Source organism: Hesperophylax consimilis, chromosome 23 (assembly GCF_061612785.1).
Source record: "Hesperophylax consimilis isolate HC1 chromosome 23, BYU_Hcon_1.0, whole genome shotgun sequence".
In the NCBI taxonomy this organism is placed as follows: domain Eukaryota; kingdom Metazoa; phylum Arthropoda; class Insecta; order Trichoptera; family Limnephilidae; genus Hesperophylax; species Hesperophylax consimilis.
Genome location: NC_142858.1, coordinates 25,878,430 through 25,905,048, shown reverse-complemented (window position 1 = coordinate 25,905,048; position 26,619 = coordinate 25,878,430). Strand labels below are relative to the sequence as shown.

The window sequence follows — 26,619 nt, the reverse complement described above, 5'->3', positions numbered from 1 at the left end:
CGGACAATCGATATTCTAATCTAGAAGCTCAAAAACATTGTTCCTTCTTTCGCAAATTTTAATGAAACGGGCTGTGGTACCAAAGATGGTGTCCATATTTTAGTAGTTACGATTTATGTAATGTATATTATTTTAGTAGTCGTGTTTTTAATGGCCTTCGCAGTGAGAGAACGGGGTAGTTTCAGAGAGAAAAACATAAATAGTTGTTTATTTTAGACTAGTTGAATTTAACTGTGAAATAAATAATTTAAATTTTTAAATATTAAAAAAAAATCAAGCACGTCTGCATTTTATTTGTTTATTTTATTTAAAACCTAAATACAAATTTAAATATAAATTTAAATATAATTTTAATCTTGGGATTATAAGAGAAGCATTTACACAGTTAGTGGTAGGTTAAAAAAATTATAATAATAATTAGGGACTTAAAAACTATAAAATAAAATAATCTTATAATTTATAAAAATTATTAAACGGTCTGTTACAGATTTAGATAACTTAGAACGATTAATTAGAAATAAGCTTACAAAGTTTAATTTCCATCATCCAAATTCAGCTATAGAACGAATTAATTTACCTAGAAATTTAGGAGGTAGAGGTTTTTTATTTTTTATTTTTATTTTTTATTGTGAATACCTTACAAGAGTCCCAACTGCTCCCGTCTGGAGCCATTGAGACTATGGCATCCCCAATTGGGGAATGTTGTGAGGCTGAAGGTAAGTGGGGAAGGGAAAGAGGAAGGTGGGGAAGTACCTGGCTATTCAGATCTAGTCACTAAACACGGCTAAAGCCATTTGGAGCAACGTTTCAATTCTGAATGGTGGTCTTACACCAGAGCGATACTGGTAGTATCTTCCACTCTGGAACGTGCCGCAAATATACTATATATTATTTTAATTAATTAATTGTGAAATAACACAAATTAATCAAATAAAATTTATTTGCGCACGCCGGGTTCGAACCCGCGACCTTCGGAATGGCAGTCCAATGCGTTACCACTGGACTGTGCCGGCCGTCAAAAAATGTTAAAAAATATAAAACGTCAGTTTGTGTAAAAAAATATTTCAATCAACTTACGTGCATTAATAATATATACAATATTAACTCGTTAATAATAATTTAACATTGAATGTTTTTACTTTGATGTCATTTTATTGTCTATGAAAGTGTCAGAATAAGTGAACTAAAGACAAAATCTCAATCGGTAAAACGGCCATGTTTGTTATGAATCGAACAACGAGCCAATTAAAACGCCTGACGTGCAACGGCGGCACATTGCATCACACTCCCATTGGTCCGTTGTTCGGATTATGACCCGCGAAGCAACGGTTTAAAAAACAACGCAAGCGAGAGTACATTCTGCTGATAAGAAGCGTAGAGACTATTTTTGTATAATGTGTAAAATTTCCAAAAATTACATGCGCAGGCGCAGAGGCAGAACGGAATGTTGTAATTGAGCGGGAGCGCCATTCGCCATGTTTTCCCGTTGTCTTGTGTTTGTTGACTGCACTTGCATAGTTTCTGGTTAATTTTTATTCTTGGTGCCATTATTTTGTTATTTACGTAATATTGTGAGCATTTACCGGTCGCCATTACTGCCCAAGTTAAATTTAATTGACCCAGAAGGTGTTCACAAGTGATTAAATATTATAAAGCTGATTATGGTTGTCACATGCTTATCTGATTAGTGTGGGTTTTGTGTTCCGGCCGCCGAGAGTGCATATTTATTTTAGTGAAAAGTGACTTAAAATAGAACATTTCGGTGGTATTAAAAGAGAAAGACTAATGTTGTTGGCGTGGTGAGAGCATGGAGTTCGAAGGAGCAGATGATGCGTTCAATATGGCCGCTTCCCTCCAGTGCAGAGCCTGTAGCAGTGCCTGCAGTCTGCCGGACTTGCGGTTTATCTTCGGGGATTCTCCAGTGATGGATCGAGGGATTGCCGAGATGATGGCATATGTCACAGGCCTTCAGGTTAGTCCTGGCTATTATAATTTGCGTAAGCCTGCGTATTGCGATTGTGTTATTATACTAGGGGGCATTGTTATTGATTGGCTTGACATTGACTTCTCCCCTTTTGCGTAGCTTGGGTAGTTGAAGTGCAGTAGTTTACGGAATACTACTGCACATCAACTAATTGACATTTAACCAAATGTTCTTTTTGTTGTATCAAGTTGTTATCTATAAATTATGTATTTAAATAATTGTATTTTCTGATGTTGCGTTGATTACATAAATCTCAATAACCCATGCCGTCAAAACTCTATTATTAACTTATTATTGTAAAAAAATATGTCATCTTCTTCACCACGTCATATTTGGTTCGCAAACCCATCGCCTCTACAAGGTGCCTTCAGATGTCCCAGTCCTGCGCTACTTCGACGGACTCTGTGCATAGTAAGCTCATCCAATCCTCGCACAGCTTCTGATAGTTGCTTCTCCCAACTGTCTGGGGAGGTCCATTGAATATCTTCCGGGAAAAACGGCAAGTGGCCCCACTGAGGAGGTGTGGCAACTGTTTAGTTGCTAACTGTTACAGCATGTGTCTCATGTGAGTTGTTTCGTAAACGTGTACAGCCGTCCACAAGTAACTTCTTGCTGTTAAAATGCCCAACAACGCCCTTCTGAGTCAAGCTAAAATGTCGGTCTATTAATTTACCTATACCTACTTCATATTAGTTCTGAGTTGATCATGATCCACCAGTGAATGATCAGGTTACTTTTTTTAAAAAAGATTTAATCATTTTCAGATGGTGTGGCGAGCGACCGTACATGTATACATTTTGTAGACCGGGCGTGTAGAATCTCTTTCTCGCAACAGAAATAGAGATGGTACCTGAAATAGGCTGTGGGTTTTCATGGCTCTTTCTGTTTCCTTTCAGATTTCCAGGAGCGACGGTCTGCCAGATCAGATATGCCGGGATTGCATCGCACTAGCTGAGTCAGCAACCCTCTTTAAGGAGCAGTGCTGCCGTGCCGACGCTAACTTTCGGAGCCTCCTCGGCAAGGTCAGGGATGGCGGTCGTAGCACCGGTATCAAACGGGAGCAGGATTGCCCTGTGGAGGTGGAAATTCAAGAGTATGCCGAAACGCCCCTGACCCACTCCAGGCATATCAGCATCAAAGAGGACTCCGTCGATTCGAGCGGAGTCGACGTGAATTCGCAGGAGGCGTCTGAAAGAGATGCTCCGTACCAGTGTGCTGTTTGCAGTCTTAGGTAGGTCGTCTTTTCTATTTATTTACTTTTTGTATTCTGTTTTAAGGATACAGTGGAGCCAAACAGAACATTTTAATAATTAAATGTCTTCAACTGTCATACATAGAGTTTACCGCTAATCAACATATTTATTATTATGTTTATTCCGTAATGCTTGCTCTACACCCTACGAGACTATCCACTCACCTTACTGTCGTTCTTTGCGTCACCTTGTCTGCAATGTCACAACATATCAGTGATGCTTCTAATATAAACCAATAAGCTTGATTGGATTCGTATTTGGAAAGAAAAAACTTAGTTTTAAATTTAAACAACTGGTTAAAATAGATAACAATGTTTCTAGGTAGGTACTTTAATGTTTCAATTAATATTCAGTAGCCATTCAAATTCCATTCTAAAAACAAATCAATAAGACAAATGAGTTCCATATTAAAATAACATTCTACAATGAAAATTGAACTAATGTAACCTGAAATATAAGTAGTACGATCCGATAAATAAAAGGTGTTTGAATTTGCAATAAGCAAGTATTATAAAAAAACCACAAGAGTCACCAAATAGTGCCAATAACTTGATTACTGTTAAACTTGTGAGAACAGCAGAATGCTACCGGCTCATTAAATAATAACAATAGCAAAGTCTGCCCTACAAAATTAATAATTTTGATTTTGCTTATAGGTTTCTACTGTGCAGTAAACTGAAAGAGCACATCAAGGGTGAACATGGAGACATGCCCAAAAGAAAAAGTCTGAAAATGAAAGTGACCAAATCCAAATTTTCATGTCCTCTATGTTCCAAAGCCTTCAGATCCTTGACGACATATAACTCCCACTATCGGAGATGTGAGAACAAAACTTTGCAACCAAAGAAGTCCAAAGAAAAGAAAATTAAAGAGGAAATGGTAAGTCACCTTTTTTTAAATCAATAAACTGAAGAAATTATTCTGTGAATAATTTTATCATTCACCGTAATATGGTCAACCAATTGACAATTTTTTTACTGTCATTCAATGGAGATCACGCAAATCAGAAACATTTCGCACAAACGGTTCTCCAACTCATCGTGGAAGGAGTTTATAATAATTGGTTCTTTTAGAATAATCAGGGATTTATTATTACTCCGCGTAGTATAATGGTGACTCGATAGTCAACCTAACTAGAAGCTTGCTAATTGGAATCTGAAACAGTGAGATTCTCTGAGAGCTTTCGCACTGGCCCTGGCGACAACTGGCCACTGGCTCCATCTTGCGGACTTCCACGCAAGCTCTATGCGCTGCCATCTGTGCGTGCATCTATGAAACTCTTACTTCCCAACAGTAGCCAACGCAAAGCCTCACCAAATGCCTCTTTTACGACGAAACAAGCCCTTGAAGATTAGAACCAGCTCCAGCAGTAAAATTATCTGATTGAATACATCCTTATTTTTTTCATTTTAGATTAGCAGTGATAGTGACACCCCATTAGCAGAAAACTTACGCTTTGATGATCCACATTCTGACTCTGAAAGTATCCCAATGACAGAGATACCTATTATTGAAACTTTGGATGAAATCTCCGTCCATGATACGGTAATCAAAACAGAACATCAGTCCGCCCCCGCCCTTGCCCCAATTGAGAGTGATGAAATCAAATCTGAAACTTCAGAAATTATTAAGAAAACCAAAAGTTACACCTGCGAAGAATGTGATATGTCATTTACTTGGAAAATGTTTATAGTACATATGAAGATTGAGCATTCTACGGACATAAAAGCAGAAAAGCCCTCCAAATATAGGAAAGCCTCTAAAAAATCTCACAAGAACAATGGTGTGCTAGAAAAAAAGAAATCCAAGAAAAAGAAACAAGAAGCGAACGAGGCAACCGTACAGATGGACATTACGTGGAATGGAGATGACAATAGCGGAGAAGATGGGAAAGATTTGAAGACCGCCGTGCCTTATTCTTGCACCTTGTGTGAAAGAAAATTCTCAAAATTAACTGCTTTATCGTTGCATTTGAAAAAACACGAAGACCAATTGAACGAACTTCATTCTTGTCTCACCTGTAAAAGGTATGGTTAATTTAATTTATTATTGAGTGTTATTGTAAGGCAGATATGAGAAGCTGAGGAAGAGATTTGCTCATTGTTTTCTTGGTATTTATTGAAGGAGGATCATGAAACGTTTTCCATAAACAAACCATTTATGCATCAAATTGATATCATGCTGCCAATTTCTTCTTTGAACTGGTCTTGTTTACCAGGTTTTTTTACCTGTAGATTTTTTTAATGTTACTAATCTATATAGTGAAAGAATTAAAAATTTTAACATTTGCAGAGAATTTAAGAGGAAAGCGCATTTGGACAATCACATCCTGACACATTCAGTGGAAAAGGGCTTCAAGTGCACCCTTTGTGACAAGGCCTTTGCTCGGCAAGACAGCCTTTCCATGCACATAGCCAATCACGAAGGAATCAAGAAACATCAGTGCAATTTCTGCGACAAAGGTATTTTGTATAAAACGCAGTGATAATATTAGAAAACAACAATATTCCAGAAATTACATTATTTCAAAATTATGTTCATTTCAGAAAAGCCTTGAGATTGACAAGTTTATAAGAAATTTGCTGCGTGGGTTTTTAGGTACAGCTACGGCTCATGGACTTACTCCGTCTCATTCCAGCAGCACCATGCAGGCGAAACAGATTGCGTATCATGTGATCCGTTGCGTCTGGTGGCGACAAATGATAGAAAAATATATACAAATTTTTTTTTTCATTGAAGATAAAATACCGTTCAGCAAACGACATCTATATTTTTTACTTCAAATATGCTCAGGAATCGCTTGTAAAAATCTTTTGGGTCATTGCTGATACACCTACTAACTAGTGCTACATAAAAAAGAAGTGTGGAAAAGTGGTTAAGTTTTAGCTGTCACCTTTTTTTCAAGATTTTTATAAATGTACCTCTGAAAATGGACTAAATCAACGTCTTAAGGCGATGTACTTTCTTTGTATAATATTTTGAATCAAGCCGCTATCAATAACACACCTTACGTAGATGGCGATAAGGCTTAAATTCTCGCTTCACACCATCCACCTGTTTTGATTTATGCAAGAAAAAAACATGACCAAAAAGTGCTTTTTATTTTATTTTGTGGATGTCCATGCACAAATATTTAAATGTTTTTCGATCATTTTATAAATAACTTAATTTGCCACATTATACAAAAAAACCATAGCTGAAAATGGTTTCGTAAGTAGGAGATTTTGAACTTTAAAGCAGTTTTCATAGGCCTATACATTATTTTTTTCTGGGCTTATAAAAAGACTTATCTAAAAAATACTCGATTATTTCAGAGGCCAGGATGTATTCTACTCGCAGTATTTAATTAAAGCATCTGAAACATTCCTAGGCGACCAAATTTTCAAACCAAAAACACATGATTTTAAATTACTACGTAGTGCATCGCCTTAACTAAAAAGCGTATATTTGGCACTACAGGTTTCAACATGCTGTCAACTCTAAAGGATCACATCAGGACTCACACGGGAGAGAAGCCCTTCTTGTGTTCCATCTGCGGGCGTGGTTTCAGTCAGAGCACCAACCTCAAGGAGCATGTGCGGCGCCACCAGGGATACAAACCCTTCAAGTGCTCTTTCTGCGCTCAAACGTATGTAAATTATTGTTTTTTAATCTTATTTTTCAGAGGATAAAGCAAGCTGGTGGTAAACAATTTAAATATTTAAGTGTACGCTTCACAGAACGCTATGTAAAATAAATAAAAGTATGTAATGTTTGAAAATGGAATAGGTTCTATTATATTAAAATCACCACAAGATGACAAAGAAGAAAACACATTATTGTTTACTAGCTCAGGCTAAATATATTTACTTTATTTTATTTATTGTGATAATTCACAGAATATTATAATTGTACGTTTTGGGAGCTGAAAAAATTTAAAATTAAGCAATAAATTCAAACTAAGTTTTTTGTTTTATTAATTTAAATGTTCCCACAAAATAAATGGTAATTATTCGGAATCGCTGGACAAGGATTATATGAAATATTTTTAAATTAAACCTTCTGATTTACCTTAATTACTATAAAAGGAATCTGACTGCATTTGGGATATTTTAATTTTTAATTACGTAAATCGAAAATTCACTTTCGTTTTATGGGATGACAGCTGGAATGGTTTCTGTTGATAACATTACGAGTGGCTAGATTTTTTACCATATTCAAATACTAGGTAGGTACTATTTTAGCCAAACTCGAAAAATAAAATAAAGATATTTAGGTATGTTTTATAAAATAGAAAAATTAAAAAAGGTGAGGTTATTACAGGTTAGGTTGGTTTATTATTAGGATTTAGGTAAGGTTAGGTTAGATTGGATATTATAGGTTAGGTTAGGTTGGATTATTATAGGTTAGGTTGGATTATTGTAGGTTAGGTTCGATTATTATAGGTTAGGTTGGATTATTATAGGTTAGGTTGGATTATTATAGGTTAGGTTGGTTTATTATTAGGATTTAGGTTAGGTTAGATTGGATATTATAGGTTAGGTTGGATTATTATTAGGATATAGGTTTGGTTAGGTTAGGTTAGGTTCACAAAAATTTTCACGTTTTGACAGTTCGCAAAGGAACACAAAGTAAATAAAAGTCTTTTTCTGAGAGGTTAAAATGCCAAAATTAAAAATATCCCAAATGCAGTCAGATTCCTTTTATCGTAAGGTAAATCGGAAGGTTTTATTAAAAAATATTTCGTATAATCCTTGTCCAGCGATTCCCAAATAAATTTGCTGTGTTTGAAGAAGTGAAATAATTATTTTATAATATTATTGATTTGGTATCTACTTTATCGCTGGTCATATAATACATATATGAAAAGTAATTCCAATTTTCAATTAAAAGTTCATTGAACTTGAGTAATGTTACGCATTACTCAAAAAATTTCACATTACTTACCCATTGTAACCGACAGCCAAAATTAGTTACTATGTTTAATTCCCACTGTTGAAGATTAGAGATGCCGTTTTTATAATATACATGTTTTGATATTAGTATTTCATATTTAGTTTTATCAGTTTTACGCTTACGTTACTTACGTTTTATCACGCTTTAAATTTTTTTTGTAAAATTTTCGATCGCTCCTTAGGTATATTCTGTTATAATATAATCTATCTATTTTTTTTAAACACATAAATTATAAACTAAACTTACAATTTTAAAATTACACTGAATCCATTTGTTTTGTTTTGAATTGAGAATATGCTCAGTTCCTAACGGGATGAAATTTGTCCAGTACCTACCTAACCTAACCATCACCTTAGTATTTGAAATTTGGAACAATGGCAAGAACATAGTGCAAATTCGAATGCATTTGTTTTGAAAATAGAAGTAGTTGGTGGTGTTTTTTGTCTACATAATCTCATTGAAAAGTAAAAAGAAGGAAGTTTACCATCATGAAAGTGCATAAAATCGTTTTTATTACTCATTCATCTTGCTGTGGCAATAATTACCTTGGGATATCGCGGTGGAACTCACTATTGTAATTGTATTTGTTCACAGGGATATGTGGTAAGTGAATTTTTCCTGTCCTGTTTACCTTCTTTCTGTACATTGTTAATTCCTACTCATACCATCTCCCAATTCCAGAAAACATTGAACTCAATGTTCATCAGAGGCTGTAATTCGTAAGCAGTTTCAGATGCAACCACTATTAACGCACTTCAACGCACCATTTCGCAACTTCAACTGTCTTCAAACACAACATTTAATTTTGGATCATCTTATTTTTAAAAATTCTGAGTAATGGTCTGGACTCGCCCGAATTTACCACTTTAATAAAAGTTGATATACCATCAAGAACGACATGACAAACTGATTTATTTCATTTGCCCACTTGCAGAACCAATTAACTCGCGCCAGGCGCCGTTTGACTCAGGGCCGGCCCTGTAGGTGCCAATTAGTTTTAAGACACAATAAAACTCCAATCTCTTAGCATACTACTCCTACTACTTTAACATAAGAAAGCTTTTTGGCTTAACTTTAATTAATTTCATATGTATAATAGATCTTAATACTATACAAGCTGTTTGTTTCTTACAAATTAATATAAATAAATAAAGTAAAAGCCCCCAGCTAGACGTAAATTCAAATAAAATAATAAGGTAGAACCCTGTTAATTCGAAATAACGCGTAATACCAAATTTTCTCCCAAAAAATATCCCCAGAAAAAAAAATTATGAAAGGGTTTTTAATTCGAAATTAATTATTGTCCATGCATGAAAATTTGTTTGTGTAATTCGAAAAAAATCGATTTTTGCGAAAATAAAATTTTAATTAAAATTCACAGCCGTGGTGGTACAACGCCAATAAATGTATTTTTCCCTTTATTATTATGCATCTTCCTAATTAGTATTATTATTTGGTAAATCTGAATCGATTTATACTGGAGTGTCACATTTTTTCGAATTTATTGTGAATATCTGAGTTTGACAGACCGAGAAAATACATTTTACGTGGAAATATCTCATAGTTCGAATTTACACCGTAAATCTGAATTTAAAGGGATGGTCGCGGCGGAAACCGCCTGCGAAATTTCGATTTACCTGAATTAATTAGTTGATTAATTACTTACCAAAATTCTCCGATTCCGAGACTTCACAATCTCGGAAAAAAATATTCTGATCTGGGTGATATATTTCATCTTAAAACTAATCAGTATAAATGTTGTATATTCTATCACTTTTATTCTTATAGACACAAATAGACCTATGTACCCATATAACTTATCCGTTTCTACTATTTTGTTTTGTTGAATCTTTTAAACTCAATTATATGCGTGAGGATTCATTTTTGCCATTATGTTTACATTCTTCTTTATTGTATTAATTTTTAAGTGTTTACTCTGATACAAAATGCTTGTATTTTTTTTTAAGAAATCCACTAGGGCTAATTTACATTAAATATCCGAATTTAAAGGTTTGGCGATGAAATTACGATCTCTGCGTAAATATATAATATTTTTACAATTTTTTTTCAAATATCTGAAGATTTAAAAGATCGGCTGCGAAATTTCAATTTACCCTTATTTTAAATTTTAATTTATATTTGGATTTCGAATTAACAAGGTTCTACTCTAGCAGGCAAAATCTTAGACATTGTTGAAATGATTTAACCCGAAGAAAATGTTTTTCCGACATTTAAAAATTAATGAACCCTTATAAATAAAAGTAAAACATTTGCAGGTTTGTATCAAAAGGCGAGCTGGAGGCCCATACGCGCAAGCACAGCGGCGCGCACCCCTTTGTGTGCGATGTGTGCGGCGGCGGCTTCACCACGTCTAGCTCCCTGGTCAAGCACAAGCGCATTCACACGGGCGAGCGGCCCTACCAGTGCGACTTCTGCCCCATGCGCTTCACTGCGCTCGGCACGCTCAAGAACCACCGGCGGACACACACCGGCGAGAAACCTTACAAGTACATATAATTATTTATTTTATTGTATTTATAGGGGAATTCGCCTGGATCGTAACTATTTCTCACAGATTAACAAAACAGCCATTAACAATTAAATAAATACTTAGTTTGATACCAAAATTTCAACAATTGCGGAGCCATTTCTTTGATCTGTAGAGTCTGCCAGCAGAGCCGGCGATGTTTGCAGCTGGACAATAAAACGGACACTGCTTTATTTTTGGCCTCTATAAATGTAAAATTCCATACAAAACCTAGGTAATACAGTGGGTTGCCATATTAATAGGGACACCTACGGAAAATGTGTTTTTCACACTTTGTGTTAATAAAACACAGATGTTTATGATTTTAGGTGTGGTTATTATTATTTATTATTAAACAAAATTTGGAATATGGACTCGTCAGAGAAGCACACCTAAAAAAAGGCCATAATCAGACTAATGGAATTTTTTTAAAGCTTGAAAAGCACAAAAATGTTAATTACCATATTCCAGGTCTCTATAGTCATGTTTTGGTGTGCGTTGGCCCATTCCAGTAGTTTTTTCCTCATATCTACTGTGAGGCGAGGTTTTTTAGCTGGCCGATGACCAATGAGGTTCTCCTCAACTAATCTCCTCTGGACTCTCCTTTGGGAGACTTCGATATCTTCTTTGTTGATCATCAAGGTCAGACGAGCCACACTCTTTTTGCGGTTTTGGAGACAGACGTCTTTGATTTTGCGGTCAGTACGAGGTGTAGTGATTCGTTTTCTGCCACATTTCCCATTGTGATCCAATTCAAGGGGCAGGTTTTGATTGATTTTCTTATTTATCCTGTTAACCACAGACTTTAAAATACCTGTATTGGCTGCTATTTCCCTTTGGAAATGTTGATTGTTTGACAATAGTGTCTTCACTTCCGGACATTTTCTTTGGGACGTGTCTGAAGACCTAGCCATACTGAAAAAACAGAAGATTGGACTCAATATGGAAAAAACTATTCACTGAAAAAAGATATGAAAAAATGTTTTTTTTAAATTAATAGATAATTAATAATTACTTACATTTTTGTACAGCTAAACTGTTAAAACTCGTAAATATAATTATTATGTATATTTATTTACCAGAACTTCAATCACGCATTTTCACAAAAATGCTGGCCACGTGGAAAAAACCTTAAATTTTCGAGGGATGTGGCACTTTGCGAGTGTTGCCACTTCTTAACCCGGAGGCTGCCGTGCGCATCTATGTTTGATTCAAGATTCCGGGCCCTCGCTGCCGCGCGCAATCATACGTGATTTTAATTTCATCTTGCGATATCTCAGAACTTTCTGTATAGATGGCGCAAAACTCGGGCTTAAAAAATAATTTGAACCTTTATCTAGCGACATCTCTACACAGATGTGACAAATGATTTTGTTTATATTATGAAAGACCTCGTCAAACTGGAGACTACAATATTTCCCCTCTCAGTGTTTGAATTCCCCGCGCGCGCGTAGTTGTGTTAGTGAATCACGTGGTTCCTTCTTATCTCGACGGTTCGCGAATACTTAGAATCTGCAACGAATCGTGGTTCTAACGTTATTATTTTAACAAATTGTTTTTTATTAACTACTCATATTTTTAGTGCAAATAAGTTTTGTGTTAATCAACATGTTTTGTTATTTTAAATGAAATAAGTTGTTATATCCGCCTTTCGAGTGAAAAAATAATCATATACATTTTATTTTAATTATCTGTGTTTAGAAACTAATTATTGTGTTAATTTGTCGTTTTTCCTAATATTTTTTTTTGTGTAACCCTCTATCATGGCTCGACGCGACTTGTCTGATGACCAAATAAGGGAATATTGTCTCTGTCTTATATCTGTTAAATTCTTTTACTGTACACAACAGCATAAAAAATTCAGGTATGAGCTTCTCCGATTATCAGTTATGTGTGATAAGACAATTAATCGCAAAACACCTCAAAAATACTCAACTCGACTCAACTCCTCATTCGTCTCATCATGACACACCATTACGTCTGAGCCAATACCGGCAACATCAAAACAATCCAAGCCATACAGAGCCGGCCATGTTTGTGCGAATACAAAACTTACAAAGCCGCAGAAAAATGGCTAGATATGTGTTCCCAGTGTAATGTGGCATTGTGTATTCATCCCTGTTTTTAAGTCTACCATTCGAATAAAAACTATAAACATAAATAATACGATAAGAAACTGTAAATAAAAGTTGAATAAATAATGAAGTTTTAAACAATAGTATTATCACAAGTGAATCGTGGAAAATGGTGAGCCGTCGCAGAGGTCCCACTTCAGAGACGTGACTCCTGATTTTACTATAATATGTCTGTATGTGTTGGTGAGATTACTGATTTGATAATGGCGGCGGGTCGAAGTTTGTTGATGTTTCATAGATAGTTTTTATTCGTCAAATAATGCATCAATTTATAAAGATATCTTGCTTAGACTTTTCAAGAGTGTAACGTAAACAAGTTTTTTTTTGTTTTGGTAATAATTTACAATCTCTAAGTGCTGAGGACAATAAATAATGACGCAATATAAAAAATTCTAAAAACCCTTGGCGTGAGAGTATCTATTTTGTGTTTACATTCGGGCAGCAAAAGGGTTAAAAGTGTCAGTGGTGATATCAGCAACAAAAATAACGAAGGAATGGCCATCATATCCAAGTTATTTAGAAATAGATACAACGTAAACATAAAAATCAGGAAATATTGGAACTGTCCCTATTAATATGGCAACCCACTGTACATCGAGAAAGGAGCATACCGACTCACTTAAATCTTTGCAATCTTCTAAAAAGGCTAGAAAATAATTAGTTTAACAAAACATCTATCAATAAGGTTGCGAAAAAAACAACATAAAGAAACAAACTAGAATTGGAAGATGACCCCATACTCTGTGTCTCGAACAAGAGCAGCTAAGGTTTGATAAATTAGTTCAAGAAAAACAAGCCCACCCATCGCATTCATTGGTGTTATTTGGTTACATTTTTTTTTATTTCTGTTAGTAACCTACTTCTTTTGGTAAAATTATAACCATAAAGTTGAAACAAAATCTAATATAACTTATTGATATCTCGCGACCCTCCGTTGGTTGTGACCCCTTTGAAAATATAATGTGTGCAAGCGAGAAGGTATGCTTGCACAGTTAATAAATATGGAATGAATGTGTGTCATTTTACATACAACACACATTACAAAAAAACCACTGCTCCTAAAGCTAGAAACCCTATCATATCTTATTACCGATTTCGGACTGTTGGAAGGCTTTCACCCAGGCTTCAAATTTACCCCTCTAATTTGTACTAAAAATATTTATTAAAATATGTGATTTAAGTGAGGAATATCTTTTTCAGGTGCATCTATTGCGACAAGGCATTTGCACAGAAGAACGACCTGGTGTCCCACACGCGTACACACACGGGGGAGCGGCCGTACGTGTGCTCCGTGTGCAGCCACGCGTTCAGGCAGAGCTCGGCACTCAAGACGCATTTCAAGATACATGGAGGCATGAGTGAGCAGGACGCCAGCCGCCTGGACATGGCCTGCATCAAAGTGCCCGACCCCATGCTGGTGATTATACTTTTACTTATTTTTGAATATGCACAATATAATATTCAAACTGCCCAGAACTAGTGGAATTTAGTGTCAGGTGAGGTTGAAGAAATTGTAGAAGCTATTCAGATCTGGCACTTAAATGTCACGTCTGTTTAAATGGCTTTGATATCCATTCATCCATTGATTGTAAGCATGTATTTGTATAAATATGCCTATGAGTGTGTTTAAGTACATTGTGTGCCTTTAAGCGTATTATATGCTTATGATGTATGTGGACTGTTTTATATATGTACCTACAGTAGAACCTCGTTAATTCGAAATCCACGGGACATCAAAAATCAAATTTCGAATTAACAAATTCCCACGTAATTCGAAATTTTATGAAAAAAAAAAAAAATAATAATACCCCGAAAATCGATTTTCTCGGCCGCCTCTTCAAATCCGGGTGGTATTTTAGTTGTAAATTCGTATTAATACCAATTATTTATTTATTTTCGCGGCCGATTACCGTAGCGGCGGGCCCTTTAAATTCAGATATTCGCAATAAATTCGTAAAAATGCTATATATTTACGCGTAAATCGAGATTTCGCTGCCGATTTCGGTCGCGCCCTACCCTTTAAATTGAGATATTCGTAAAAATACTATATATTTCCGCGTAATTCGAGATTTCGCGGTAATTTTCCGTCGCGGCCGGCCCTTTATTTCAAATATCTGAATTTAAATCCGTAAAAATAAGATATATTTCCGTGTAAAACGAGAAATCGCGGCCGTATTCCGTCGCGGCCGGCTCTTTAAATTCAGATATTCGAAATAAATTCGCAAAAATACGATATATTTCTGTGTAAATCGAGAATGCGCGGCCGATTTCCGTCGCGGTCGACCCTTTAAATTCAGATATTTGATGTAAATTCGTAAAAATATGATATAATTCCGCGTAAATCGAATTTTATCCGCAGTTTTTCGTCGCGGCCGGCCTTTTAAGTTCAGATATTTTAAGTAAATTCGTAAAAATATGTCATATTTCGGCATGAATCGAAAAATTTTCGGCCGATTTCCGTCGCGCCGTATTTTTTAACTCGGATATTCGAAGTAAAGTTAGTAAAAATACCATATATTTCCGCGTAAATTGAAATTTCGCATCCGATATCCGTCGCAGCGGGCCATTTAAATTCAAATATTCGAAATAAATTCGTAAATATACGATACATTTACGCGTAAATCGAAATTTCGCCGCCGAGTTTCAAACTGTTTAAATTCAGATATTTGGTGTAAACTCGTAAAACTACGACATATATCCGCGTAAAACGTATTTTCTTGGCCCTTCAAACTCGGATATTCGAAATAAATTTGAAAAAATACGACATTCCAGTGTAAATCGATTCAGATTTATGAAATAATAATACTAATTAGGACGATGTATAACCACGTAAAAATACATTTTTCGCGTTTTACCGCCATGGCTGACTTTTAGATTCAGATTTACGAAATATTATGATTTATTTTCGCAAAAATCAATTTTTTTCGAATTACACGAACAAATTTTCGTGCGCTGACAAAAATAAATTTCGAATTACGAATTAACGAATTTCGAATTAAAAAAAATTTTGTATGAAAAAAATTTTCTGCGGAAATTTTTTTGGCGAAAATTTCGAATTACGCGTTTTTTCGAATTATCGGGGTTCGAATTAACGGGGTTCTACTGTATATCTATCGAGTCATATAGAATCAAAGGCAGAACTATCCAGAAGCGATCGATTTGAGATAGTTAAGAAAATAGTTTTATGCGTTTTTGAGAGTTATTTTATGTTGAGATTTTTTAACAATATTTGTAAATCTAAATGACAATACGAAATTTTAAAATAGCATGATTGATATCTTTTAGTGTAATTAAATATAAATATTTAAATAATGGAGAGTTCTACATTTGATACCAATCTGGGGATAGTTTTGTTTTATTTTTCGGAATAACTTTTTTGAGTAAAACCTGAATTGTCTTCAATAATTAAGTTTTGTTTTTGAAACCAGGGTTGTGGATGTTTCTTTGTTTGATTCCAAAGAATGTGTTTGACTTCATCGAAATTATTGTGAAATTACCAGTGCAGTACCTAACTAAATAACTAGTTGAAAACAATTTAATTTTTTATTAAAAAATAATCATTGTTACGAAGTATGAATTTTTAATTCACACTAATAGTTTGGAACCCTCGTTTTTGTCAAAAGTAACAATTTTAGAAAAAAAAAAGTAAATTTTGTTTGACAATACTGGTGCAGGGTAGTGCTCCATTGTGGCACTGGTTTCACATTTTATTTTTATTTTCATTAAAAACTATTAAAATCTTGTTTTTTTATATATAGCATGCAAATACAGACAGCTCAAAGATTTGTATGAGTGGCCATTTTACCATGCGGTTTAAAGTAGCCCTGTGATTGGTCGAAATCTAACAGTTCTGCATTTGATTCGAACTTCCCGGAGAGTCCCAACTTTGATACCAAACACGTTTTTCAAATAATTCTTACAACAGAGATTCAATTTAGGTTTAACATTTTGTATTTCATGAATAATATGGCATATTTATTTTATTTTGTCAATTTTTTTGTATAGTTCTGCTTTTGATTCTATACGACTCATATATTTTATCCCTTTGTATTGTAGTCACTTGGAATTTTATTCTTCTTTATCTATTTTATATATTGTGGCTTCTATTTTACCTGTGCTTTATTCATAAAAATAATACAGTAGAACCCCGTTAATTCGAACCCCGATAATTCGAAAAAACGCGTAATTCGAAATTTTCGCAAAAAAAATTACCGCTGAAAAATTTTTTCATACAAAATTTTTTTTAATTTGAAATTCGTTAATTCGTAATTCGAAATTTATTTTTGTCCGCACACGAAAATTTGTTCGTGTAATTCGAAAAAATCTGATTTTTGCGAAAATAAATCATAATATTTCATAAATCTGAATCTAAAAGTCAGCCGTGGCGGTAAAACGCGAAAAATGTATTTTTACGTGGTTATACATCGTCCTAATTAGTATTATTATTTTGTAAATCTGAATCGATTTACACTGGAATGTTGTATTTTTTCAAATTTATTTCAAATATCCGAGTTTAAAGGGCCGAGAAAATACATTTTACGCGGATATATGTCGTAGTTTTACGAGTTTACGCCAAATATCTGCATTTAAAGGGTCGGCCGCGACGAAACTCGGCCGCTTAATTTCGATTTACGCGTAAATATATCGTATTTTTACTAACTTTACTTCGAATATCCGCGTTGAAAAAATACGGCGCGACGGAAATCGGCCGAAAAATTTCGATCCATGCCGAAATATGACATATTTTTACGAATTTACTTCAAATATCTGAACATAAAAGGCCAGCCGCGACGAAAAACTGCCGACAAAATTCGATTTACGCGGAAATATATCATATTTTTACGAATTTATTTTGAATATCTGAATTTGAAGAGCCGGCCGCGACGGAATACGGCCGCGAATTCTCGTTTTACGCGGAAATATATCGTATTTTTACGAATTCAAATTCAGATATTTGAAATAAAGGGCCGGCCGCGACAGAAAATTACCGCGAAATCTCGATTTACGCGGAAATATATCGTATTTTTACGAATATGTCCATTTAAAGGATAGGCCGCGACCGAAATCTGCAGCAAAATCTCGATTTACGCGTAAATATATAGCATTTTTACGAATTTATTGCGAATATCTGAATTTACAGGGCCGGCCGCTACGGTAATCGACCGCGAAAATAAAGAAATAATTGGTATTAATACGAATTTACAACTAAAATACCACCCGGATTTGAAGAGGCGGCCGAGAAAATCGATTTTCGGCCTATTTTTTTTTTTTTTTTTTTCATAAAATTTCGAATTACGTGGGAATTCGTTAATTCGAAATTTGATTTTTGATGTCCGCTGGATTTCGAATCAACGAGGTTCTACTGTATTGTGAAGTTGACCTGCTGATAATGTGTTTCTATTATTACCATTTTCACTTTAGAGCTAATGTTTGGTACCTTTTCAGGTCATCACCGGTCTCGGACCCACCATTTCGAAGATTTCTGATGACAATAATTCATCGATGAATCTTATGACACCAAAAAGCGAAACCAGCCAGCAATAGAGGATGTAAGATATTATAGCTGATTTTAATGTAGACATTAAAACTTCTTTTCATGTATATTATAAGAACAGTGAAAACATTAGGAATATGTTAATGGGGAAATGCATCATTTTTAAATCATTTTCAAGTTCCTATTCAATTTCCAATCAAATTAATAATAATAAAAAATTATAACCGTATTAATTTAACAAATGCCAAACTTGGAAAAAAGTTATTTTCCTTATCTGTGCTGAATAATCGAAGTCTCTTTCGTCTCCATACATTCCTGTATTTCAATAATGATAATATGTAATTGGTTAATTTCTATAGCTCTGTTTTTGTGAAAAATCACTTGAAGGGCGCTGTAAAGGTCTTCAACCCTCATTCTAACACTCCCCAATGAATTCAATAAAGTAGTTATCACATCCTAAAAAAACTAGTTTCTTTTTCTGGCAATGTCAATATTCCTCACAATAAATTATCAATTATTAAGAAATTTTCAAAATAACATTTTTATTTTATTGACATTTCCAGCAAGGGTGGTTTACCTCATTTCAAGCCGATTATCGATCAGTATTTATGATTGTATTATAGAGTGTTTAATTTGCTTTAAATGGTTGATCCAGGTAGTCTAGTTTTGGGTTTTGACTGACTTAAAACTGACTCAAATCTTTAAAAATCATAAATTGGGAGGAATATTTTTAGGAGAATGTATGGAACAAATTCGGATTTCTGCTTTTTTGGCACAAAAAGGAGGAAAATGTGAATTAGGGTTTACCTAAAACTGAAGTTTAACTGTGGTTTTATTTTTAGTTTTTGAGATCACATGTAAATTTTATAATATTTATCAATCTTATATATTATTTGTGTTGGTTGGAAACCAGACATACTGAATTCAATATTACAATCTTGCTTTCAAATTATTGATACATATCATCACCTGAATTCAGAACTATCTTAATAGGGCACTTCCATCATATTTTAATTTTTTTTTCCGATTTAGCCATTTTATGTTTTTTTATTGTATTTTTGAAAACCATTGTGATTTTTTGAAAATTTCCATCTGCTAAAAGGGAGCAAGTTTTTTACAAACCTGAAAGACCGGACATAATTATGGGAATAAAAAAAAATTTATAGCCAAAAATCACTTAAAAGCCAGTCGCTTTGGAACAGGGTGCCAATTCGTAGGGAATTCCTAAGAATTTAAACCGATTGGAAGAACCTTGATGTGGGGAAAATGTACTAACTAAAACTGATCGACCCCTGAGGCTATAACTCATATAGGTGTCATATAAATTGTTGCATCTTTCTTACTATCATGGTGAGAAAGATAATCTACACATTAACCATGCTTTATATTCAAATCTAAAAGTTAACCTTAGAAAAAAAATTAGAAATTAGAAAAAAAATTATGAAACTTTGTGAACTTTTTATGAAATATTTTTACATGAAACAACAAAATAACGTTATAATACAGTTGTCCAATGAAATATGTGTTCTTTTCCGCTGTCAATTAATTTTAGTTAGAATGTAAGGTAAACCATTTTAGAAACTTTTTTATGTTTCTATTCAAAAATTTGACATTTCAAAAATGATATGTTTATTTCTAATAATAAAATTTGAAAACGTATTTCATCACCTTTCAAAAACAGTTTAGTGTTCAGATACCATTTTAAGAAACTAAATAAAATTATCTTTGAGATGTTTGTATTTGAATTAGACTTTAATATTTATAAATTGGTGTATTTTTATTTCAAACATCTGAAAGTTTAAAAAAAAAAACTCAAATATTTTTACTCCAAACGTCAAAAAATTAAGAGAATGCAACATTTTGAAAACACATTCCTTTTATTTAGGGAAAATGCAAGAAAAATGTCACCTCGCCTTTAATCTCGTTCATATGATAAAAGTTAAAAAAAAAAATTCAAAATAAGAAAACAAAAAATTAGATTTTGTTACCCATTTAATTCGAAATTTATTTTTGTCCGCGCACGATAATTTGTTTGTGAAATTCGAAGAAATTCAATTTTTGCTAAAATAAATCATAAATTTTCGTAAATCTAAATCTGAATGACTGCCGTGGCGGTAAAATATCGAAAAATGTATTTTTAAGTGGTTATATATATTATATCGATTTGCACTGGAATGTCATATTTTTAAAAATTTGTTTTGAATATCCGAGTTTGAAGAGCCTAGAAAATTTGTTTTACGTTATTTTGAATTTGGGAAAGGGCTAACCTCATCAGCTGGGAATAATTCATATTATTACGAATTAATTCCAAAGATACTACCTGAATTTGAAGTGGCGGCCGAGGAACTCGATTTTCGACATCTTTACGTTCATCAAATTTTGAATTACATGGGAATTCTTTAATTCAAATTTGATTTTTGTTGTCCCGTGGATTTCGAATTAACGACGTTCTACTGTACATCAGTCTCAAAAAAAGAATAATTATATTGTTGTAACAAACCGTTACTATTCCCAGTTAGTTAGCAACAAATTATTCCTTCTGACGGATAATGTAATCATCTGAAACATGACAACTATTATTTCTACCTGTCTCGGATCAAAGGCGGTTGTCGAAAAAACGCATCTTAGCTATGTTTCCGTAAAAGTCACTCCACAATGGCAGGATATTTTGAGTTCACAAATCGACACCAGTTGGCGCTAGTGTAAATGTAGATCTAAATACGGAAAGAGAACTGCCAAAACTTTGTTTCGTCAATTTTTGTCTGTTTTCTGTAGGTTCGAAGCGATTATTTTTGTGAATTCTGACATTCATAACAATGCCTTCACTATGTGTTGTACCGCAATGCTCTTCAAGAACATCTGGGCATCGTTTTCCTAGCGATAATTTTTGTCTGTTTTATGCTCGTCAACTTTCGCCAAAATATAATGGAAGGAAAAGTATGTGTTAATAAATAAAATTTTCAATGATACCTGTGTTTTTTAAATTTTTATTTTCAATAAAACGTTTCCTAACTAAATTATCAAAGCGATAAATAATAAACCAAAAATTTCTTCAACTTAACTATAAAAACAATATTTTTTAGTAGCCGATGTCTACTTTTAGTTATTTATACAGAGTAATATTTTTTAACTAAAGCTGGAACCATGTACTCTTCATAAAATAGCTTCGTTTTTGGTATTATCAATTTAACAATAACATCTTCATTCCTGATAACTGATATTTTTTTTAAGTCTTTTTGGGTCCAAATACAAAAATCACAATATTTTCTACCTGTTACATACATTTGTGTTTGAATCTGGTAATAATAGTTTGAACTCTGCTTGAGACTCAACGTATTACCAATTTGTTCTAAATAATGGAGGTTTTCTGCAGTGATGAATTGGTCCTTTACGGGCATTTCACTTCCAAAACGGTTTCACAGCATACTAGGCCATCGGGTGAACCAGCTACAAAACAATGCTCAGGTGCTACAAAAAGCCCACATGAAACAACATCATTTGTAGTGCCTTTTTTGTATTCTGATATAGCATTTTTTCATTTATTTTTCCCCATTCAGTAGGTAAAGATTTAAATCTTTTTGGGTTTATTATAGATTCCGTAAATGTTTTTCCTTTCTGTCGTATGAATTATAATTCCCACATTGGATGCTGTAATGCGCAGAGATCTTTCTTTAAACCATGTGGAGCTACTACACTGAGCTCTTGTTTTCTTCTCCATCGCCATGAGAATTTCTTTTGTTCCCTGAAAATAAAATAAAAACTCAAGGAAAATCAGCTAAGTAAACTTAATATTATGAGTAAATAAAATAAAATATTTACTTGAATGCGATTCCAGATAAATTGATGTGCTAGTGAGAACCGGAAGAGATGCAACTGGAAATGAGAGCTAATGTTCGGTTCTTTGTGCTGTTGTAATTTATCACTGCATTTCGTACATTGTCATTGAATGATGGACTGTTTCGATATTCCATTGGTCATAACACATATTATTGTATATTTGCTTTTTATTTACACTGTACACTGGTACTGAAAGATTAAGCTGTTCAGCTTTTTTTGTTGATATTTCTTTTTTTAGGATATGTGCCAAGTTTGTTTCTGGTCTGTGCATGTCTTTGGTATGTGCCAAGTTCCTTGCTCTCTAAAGTTTAATATTGTATAACATACAGTTGCAACATGTTTACATACCGATCTTCATTAATAGACACAACTAAAGCTACCAAAAAATATTCCTTCATCATATTGTATCCTTTCCTGTGAACTGCTGCATACATTGTCATTCCTTCCTGCCATTTGTAAACTTGAAGAAAGTATTGGTTTATATGAACTACAGTGGTGCCTCACACAACGAACTTAATTCGTTCCAGGAGCAAGTTCGTTATGCGAAAAGTTCGTTATGTGAAACGCGTTTTCCCATAACAATACATGTTAAAAAAAATAATTCGTTCTGTAGCATAAAATATGGTAAGATGACATAAAAAAAAGATAAATTTTTTGTTATTATTTTTATTTAGATACATCTAAAAACATAATGAAAAAAACACACATTTTTTAATTTTAAGAAATAATCGAATCTTGCACATCTTCATCCATTTTCCGCCGATGGTGCAGTGAAAAACCTGTCCAAAGTCGTTTGTTTCTCTCTTTTCTTCAACATCTGCCGGAAATAACGGACAAGAGTATCGGAGTACAGGTCGTTGATCCTGTTTGCTTCAGCGGAATCCGGATAGTGGGCATTGGTAAACTCCTGAACTGCTTTCCATTTGACCAGGATGTTCTTGATGTCAGCAGTTGGAATTGGTTGATTGTTTGATTGTTGCTCATATCATATATCATATAAAAAAAATGTTGAGTTTATCTTAAAAGGACGACTGCCGTGATACGTGTGCGATTTAATTCGTAATGAAGAACGATTGCTGCGATACGTGCTTAAGTTAAGCGTACTACGCAGTGACTAACGAGTCTAACGACTGCCTGCGCGGGAGGATGCAATTAATCGGCAGTGATCGTAGAAGATCGGGCGACTTCGTTGTGTGAAGCGAAGTTCGTTGTGTGAAGCGAAGTTCGTTGTATGAATCGTGAAATGAACGAAAAGGAAGTTCGTTGTGTGCAGCATTCGCTGTGCGAGGCGTTCGTTGTGTGAGGCACCACTGTATATCTATTTGTGGCAATACAGTCGAATCCTGTATGCTGTGAAATGATTCATCTGGGGGCCAACATATACCCACTATCTCACTTTCATACTCAAAATCATTTATTTCCATAAAGTTACTATTCCGGTCATAGGCAGCCAATCTGGAATTAATAATTATGATTATTGGGTACATTATAAACAAGCCACATTAGCTAAAGTACCTATAATTATTACAAATACGACACAATTAATGTGTTTCATAGAAGTTCAAGCATGAGGTTATGTTCCAACCATTCAGCTCACCCCTCGATTAGAACTTCTTTCTTGCCAACACATTTTGTCTTCCTATTCTTTAATACATTTTTTAACTCCTTCACAGTCCAGCTACCGTATTTATCCACCATTTTTTAATTTTACTTCCAAAATGCACACGCAAGCCAGATACAAAGCAATATCAATTATGTCAATAATTAACCCAATGCCTGCCCAAGCAATATACTCTGTCAACTATCACACGCCAAGCTATTTCAGCCTTTTTTAAGTTCTCAATTAAATTAATCTTTACGGCATTCCCATTGCCATTGAGGGCTTTGTTTATACTAGATGCTCATTACTGATATCTTTGGTACATACTTGATAAGATATTTGAATCCTCGAGTGTGTCCCGTTATGTATTTTCGACATAAATAATAAACACCGACAGAATAATTGAGTGCGGTGAACCGCCATAGTGCTGACTCACTAACACAAATAAACAAAGAGATATAAGATAAACACTCACATGTCATTATGGATTGTATCGAGTCGGCAACGATTCTCCAACTTTTTTCACATTTTATATTTGATATTGCACTAAATTGTACTACATTTTATTTACACAATGTTTTAAAGATTTAAAATTAATATTCTTTTTTCTCGTGGAATATTGTTGAGCATGGCCAAACACATAACGGTACGTTACATTCGCCACACATGTACTTCGTCGCTTTTCTTGTTTTTGGTCTAAGTTTAGTGTTAGAACAAACATAACAGTTTTTATAAGGTTTTTGGGTTTTTTCCTTTGCGGGTATAGGTATCGGCATATGTTTTACTAGCATTTTGGCAGATAACCGTAATGGCACATCTTGTGACGTACATGGACCAACTTCAGGGTGCGATGTAGTATGATATTTTTCTAATAATTGTCTTATCACATATAATTGGAAATCAGGAAAAGTAATGTTTTTGGAAGTAACGGTTTTGTGCATAATGTACGAATTCAGTAAAAATAAATCGATTAAATGAAAGAAAACTTTTTTGTACCACTTAATTGATTTTCTAAGCGAATTAACACTAGTTATCATCATATCCGCTTTATCTACTAAGCCCATGTTTTTATTATAATCTTGAATACAATTTGGCTTCGAAACTACTTCTCCAGTTCTAAAATTTATTTTCCCAGTTGGAGAAACTTTATCATCATGAAGCGTCGTTAACATGTGAATTTCTCTTTTGTCGTGCCATTTTAATGCCATCAGTGAATCGGAATACTGAGAAGTAATTTCCCCTTTCTTCAATTTGTTGAATTTTGGCATGTTTTTACGGTTTTTTCGCACCGTTCCACATGCGTTAGTTTGGTGGTCATGCAAAAATTTAAATAATATTGGACTAGTGTACCAATTATCTACATATAATTTGTGGCCTTTACCGAGGTAGTCATTTAACATAGTGGTGACAACAGCTCCTGAAGCCCCAAGACATTGATTGTCAGTGACATCCGTCCCATCTCCACAGTAAATAATTATATCTAAAATATAACCTGTCTTCGAGTCGCACAAAATAAACATTTTTATTCCAAACCGATGGCGTTTGGATGGAATATATTGTTTAAACTTAAGACGTCCTTTGAACTCTATAATACTCTCGTCAATGCAAAGATTTTCGTATGGCACCATTGTTTCTTTGAACATTTTTCGAGTGTGATTGACCAGAAGTTTAATTTTATTTAATTTGTCACCAGCAATTTGAGAATCAGGGTCTGACATATGCAGCATACTCAGCAATATCTGGTAACGATTTCTTGCCATCGTCTTGCCAAATATATTACTTGTCAGAAGGGGATCTTTTGACCAGTGCTCTTCTATCGTGTGGTGCTTATTTCTGGTCATTAGCATTGTCACTGCAATAAATATGTAGAGTTCATTAACTGATGTATCTTTCCACCTGCGAAGCCGTGAATGTTCAGAAATAACTTTATTTCTAATAGTCGCTTGATAATATTTGTTTGTCTCCTTGACAATTTCGGCCATTATATTTGTATTTAGAAAGTGTTCAAAAAAAATTATTTCCGGGGAATTTTCTGATAATAATGGGGTCGCGATTATTCCAGATGGAAAATCATTAAATTGATGGATGATTGGTTTAAAATTTCCGGAATTCACAGTCCAATTTCCTGACGAAGTTCTTTGGGTAACTTCAGTCTCCATAGGCTCATCTTCATTGTCACTAAGTTGCGTTATAATATCTGAGTCATCATCACTTTCCTCAATTTCAGAGTCAATATCGAGGACGAATTCTCTTATCTCTTCTTCATTGAGATCGCGTCTTGACATATTTAGGGATATTAAAAATAAAGTTTCAAAAATGATTTTATAAAAGTACCCACGAAAAGAAATATCGAACTAAATTAAAAAAAAATACGCAAACTAAATTCTCAATTCGGGAATAAAAACTCAAGTCCACATTTCCGCCGAATATTAAAAAAACTTTTAGAACCACACCACAGAGAACGTAATAAGAACCACGTGATATCCACACACACGACGCTGCGATGGCGGGAGATTCAAACGACTGCGTCAAGAAATCTGTTGACCTTTTTTGGATGCTGTTTTTCGTAGTATAAACAATTAAAATTATCATATTTTACCAGAGATGTCGCAAAGAAACAGTTCATAATATTTTACAAAATAATATTTAGCCCCATCTACCGTTAGAACTTAGAAATATCATCTTCGAAACATTCATACTGGCGATTTACGTGATACGGCGTAGATGGCAGTTGTGGCACGGATCGTTCGTACGCCGATACGCGTAAATGGCAGCGATTGGGTTAACAATGACAGGTCTACAACTACACCAGCGCCGCCAAGCGGGAGATGTTAGCACAGCATTCTGCCATTGT

The 26,619-nt window shown here is 34.2% G+C and overlaps 1 protein-coding gene across 1 annotated transcript; it reads left to right on the top strand.

Moving 5' to 3' along the window:
• Nucleotides 1–1,496: 1,496 nt before the first annotated feature.
• On the top strand, nucleotides 1,497–19,944 carry LOC149412491 (uncharacterized). The gene is made up of 9 exons (XM_089646176.1): nucleotides 1,497–1,972; nucleotides 2,881–3,215; nucleotides 3,894–4,116; nucleotides 4,651–5,264; nucleotides 5,530–5,699; nucleotides 6,697–6,865; nucleotides 10,449–10,679; nucleotides 14,035–14,251; nucleotides 18,280–19,944. The coding sequence occupies exons 1-9, from the start codon at nucleotides 1,808–1,810 to the stop codon at nucleotides 18,376–18,378; spliced, it is 2,223 nt and encodes a 740-aa protein (XP_089502302.1). The 5' UTR covers nucleotides 1,497–1,807; the 3' UTR covers nucleotides 18,379–19,944.
• The last annotated feature ends 6,675 nt before the right edge of the window (nucleotides 19,945–26,619 follow it).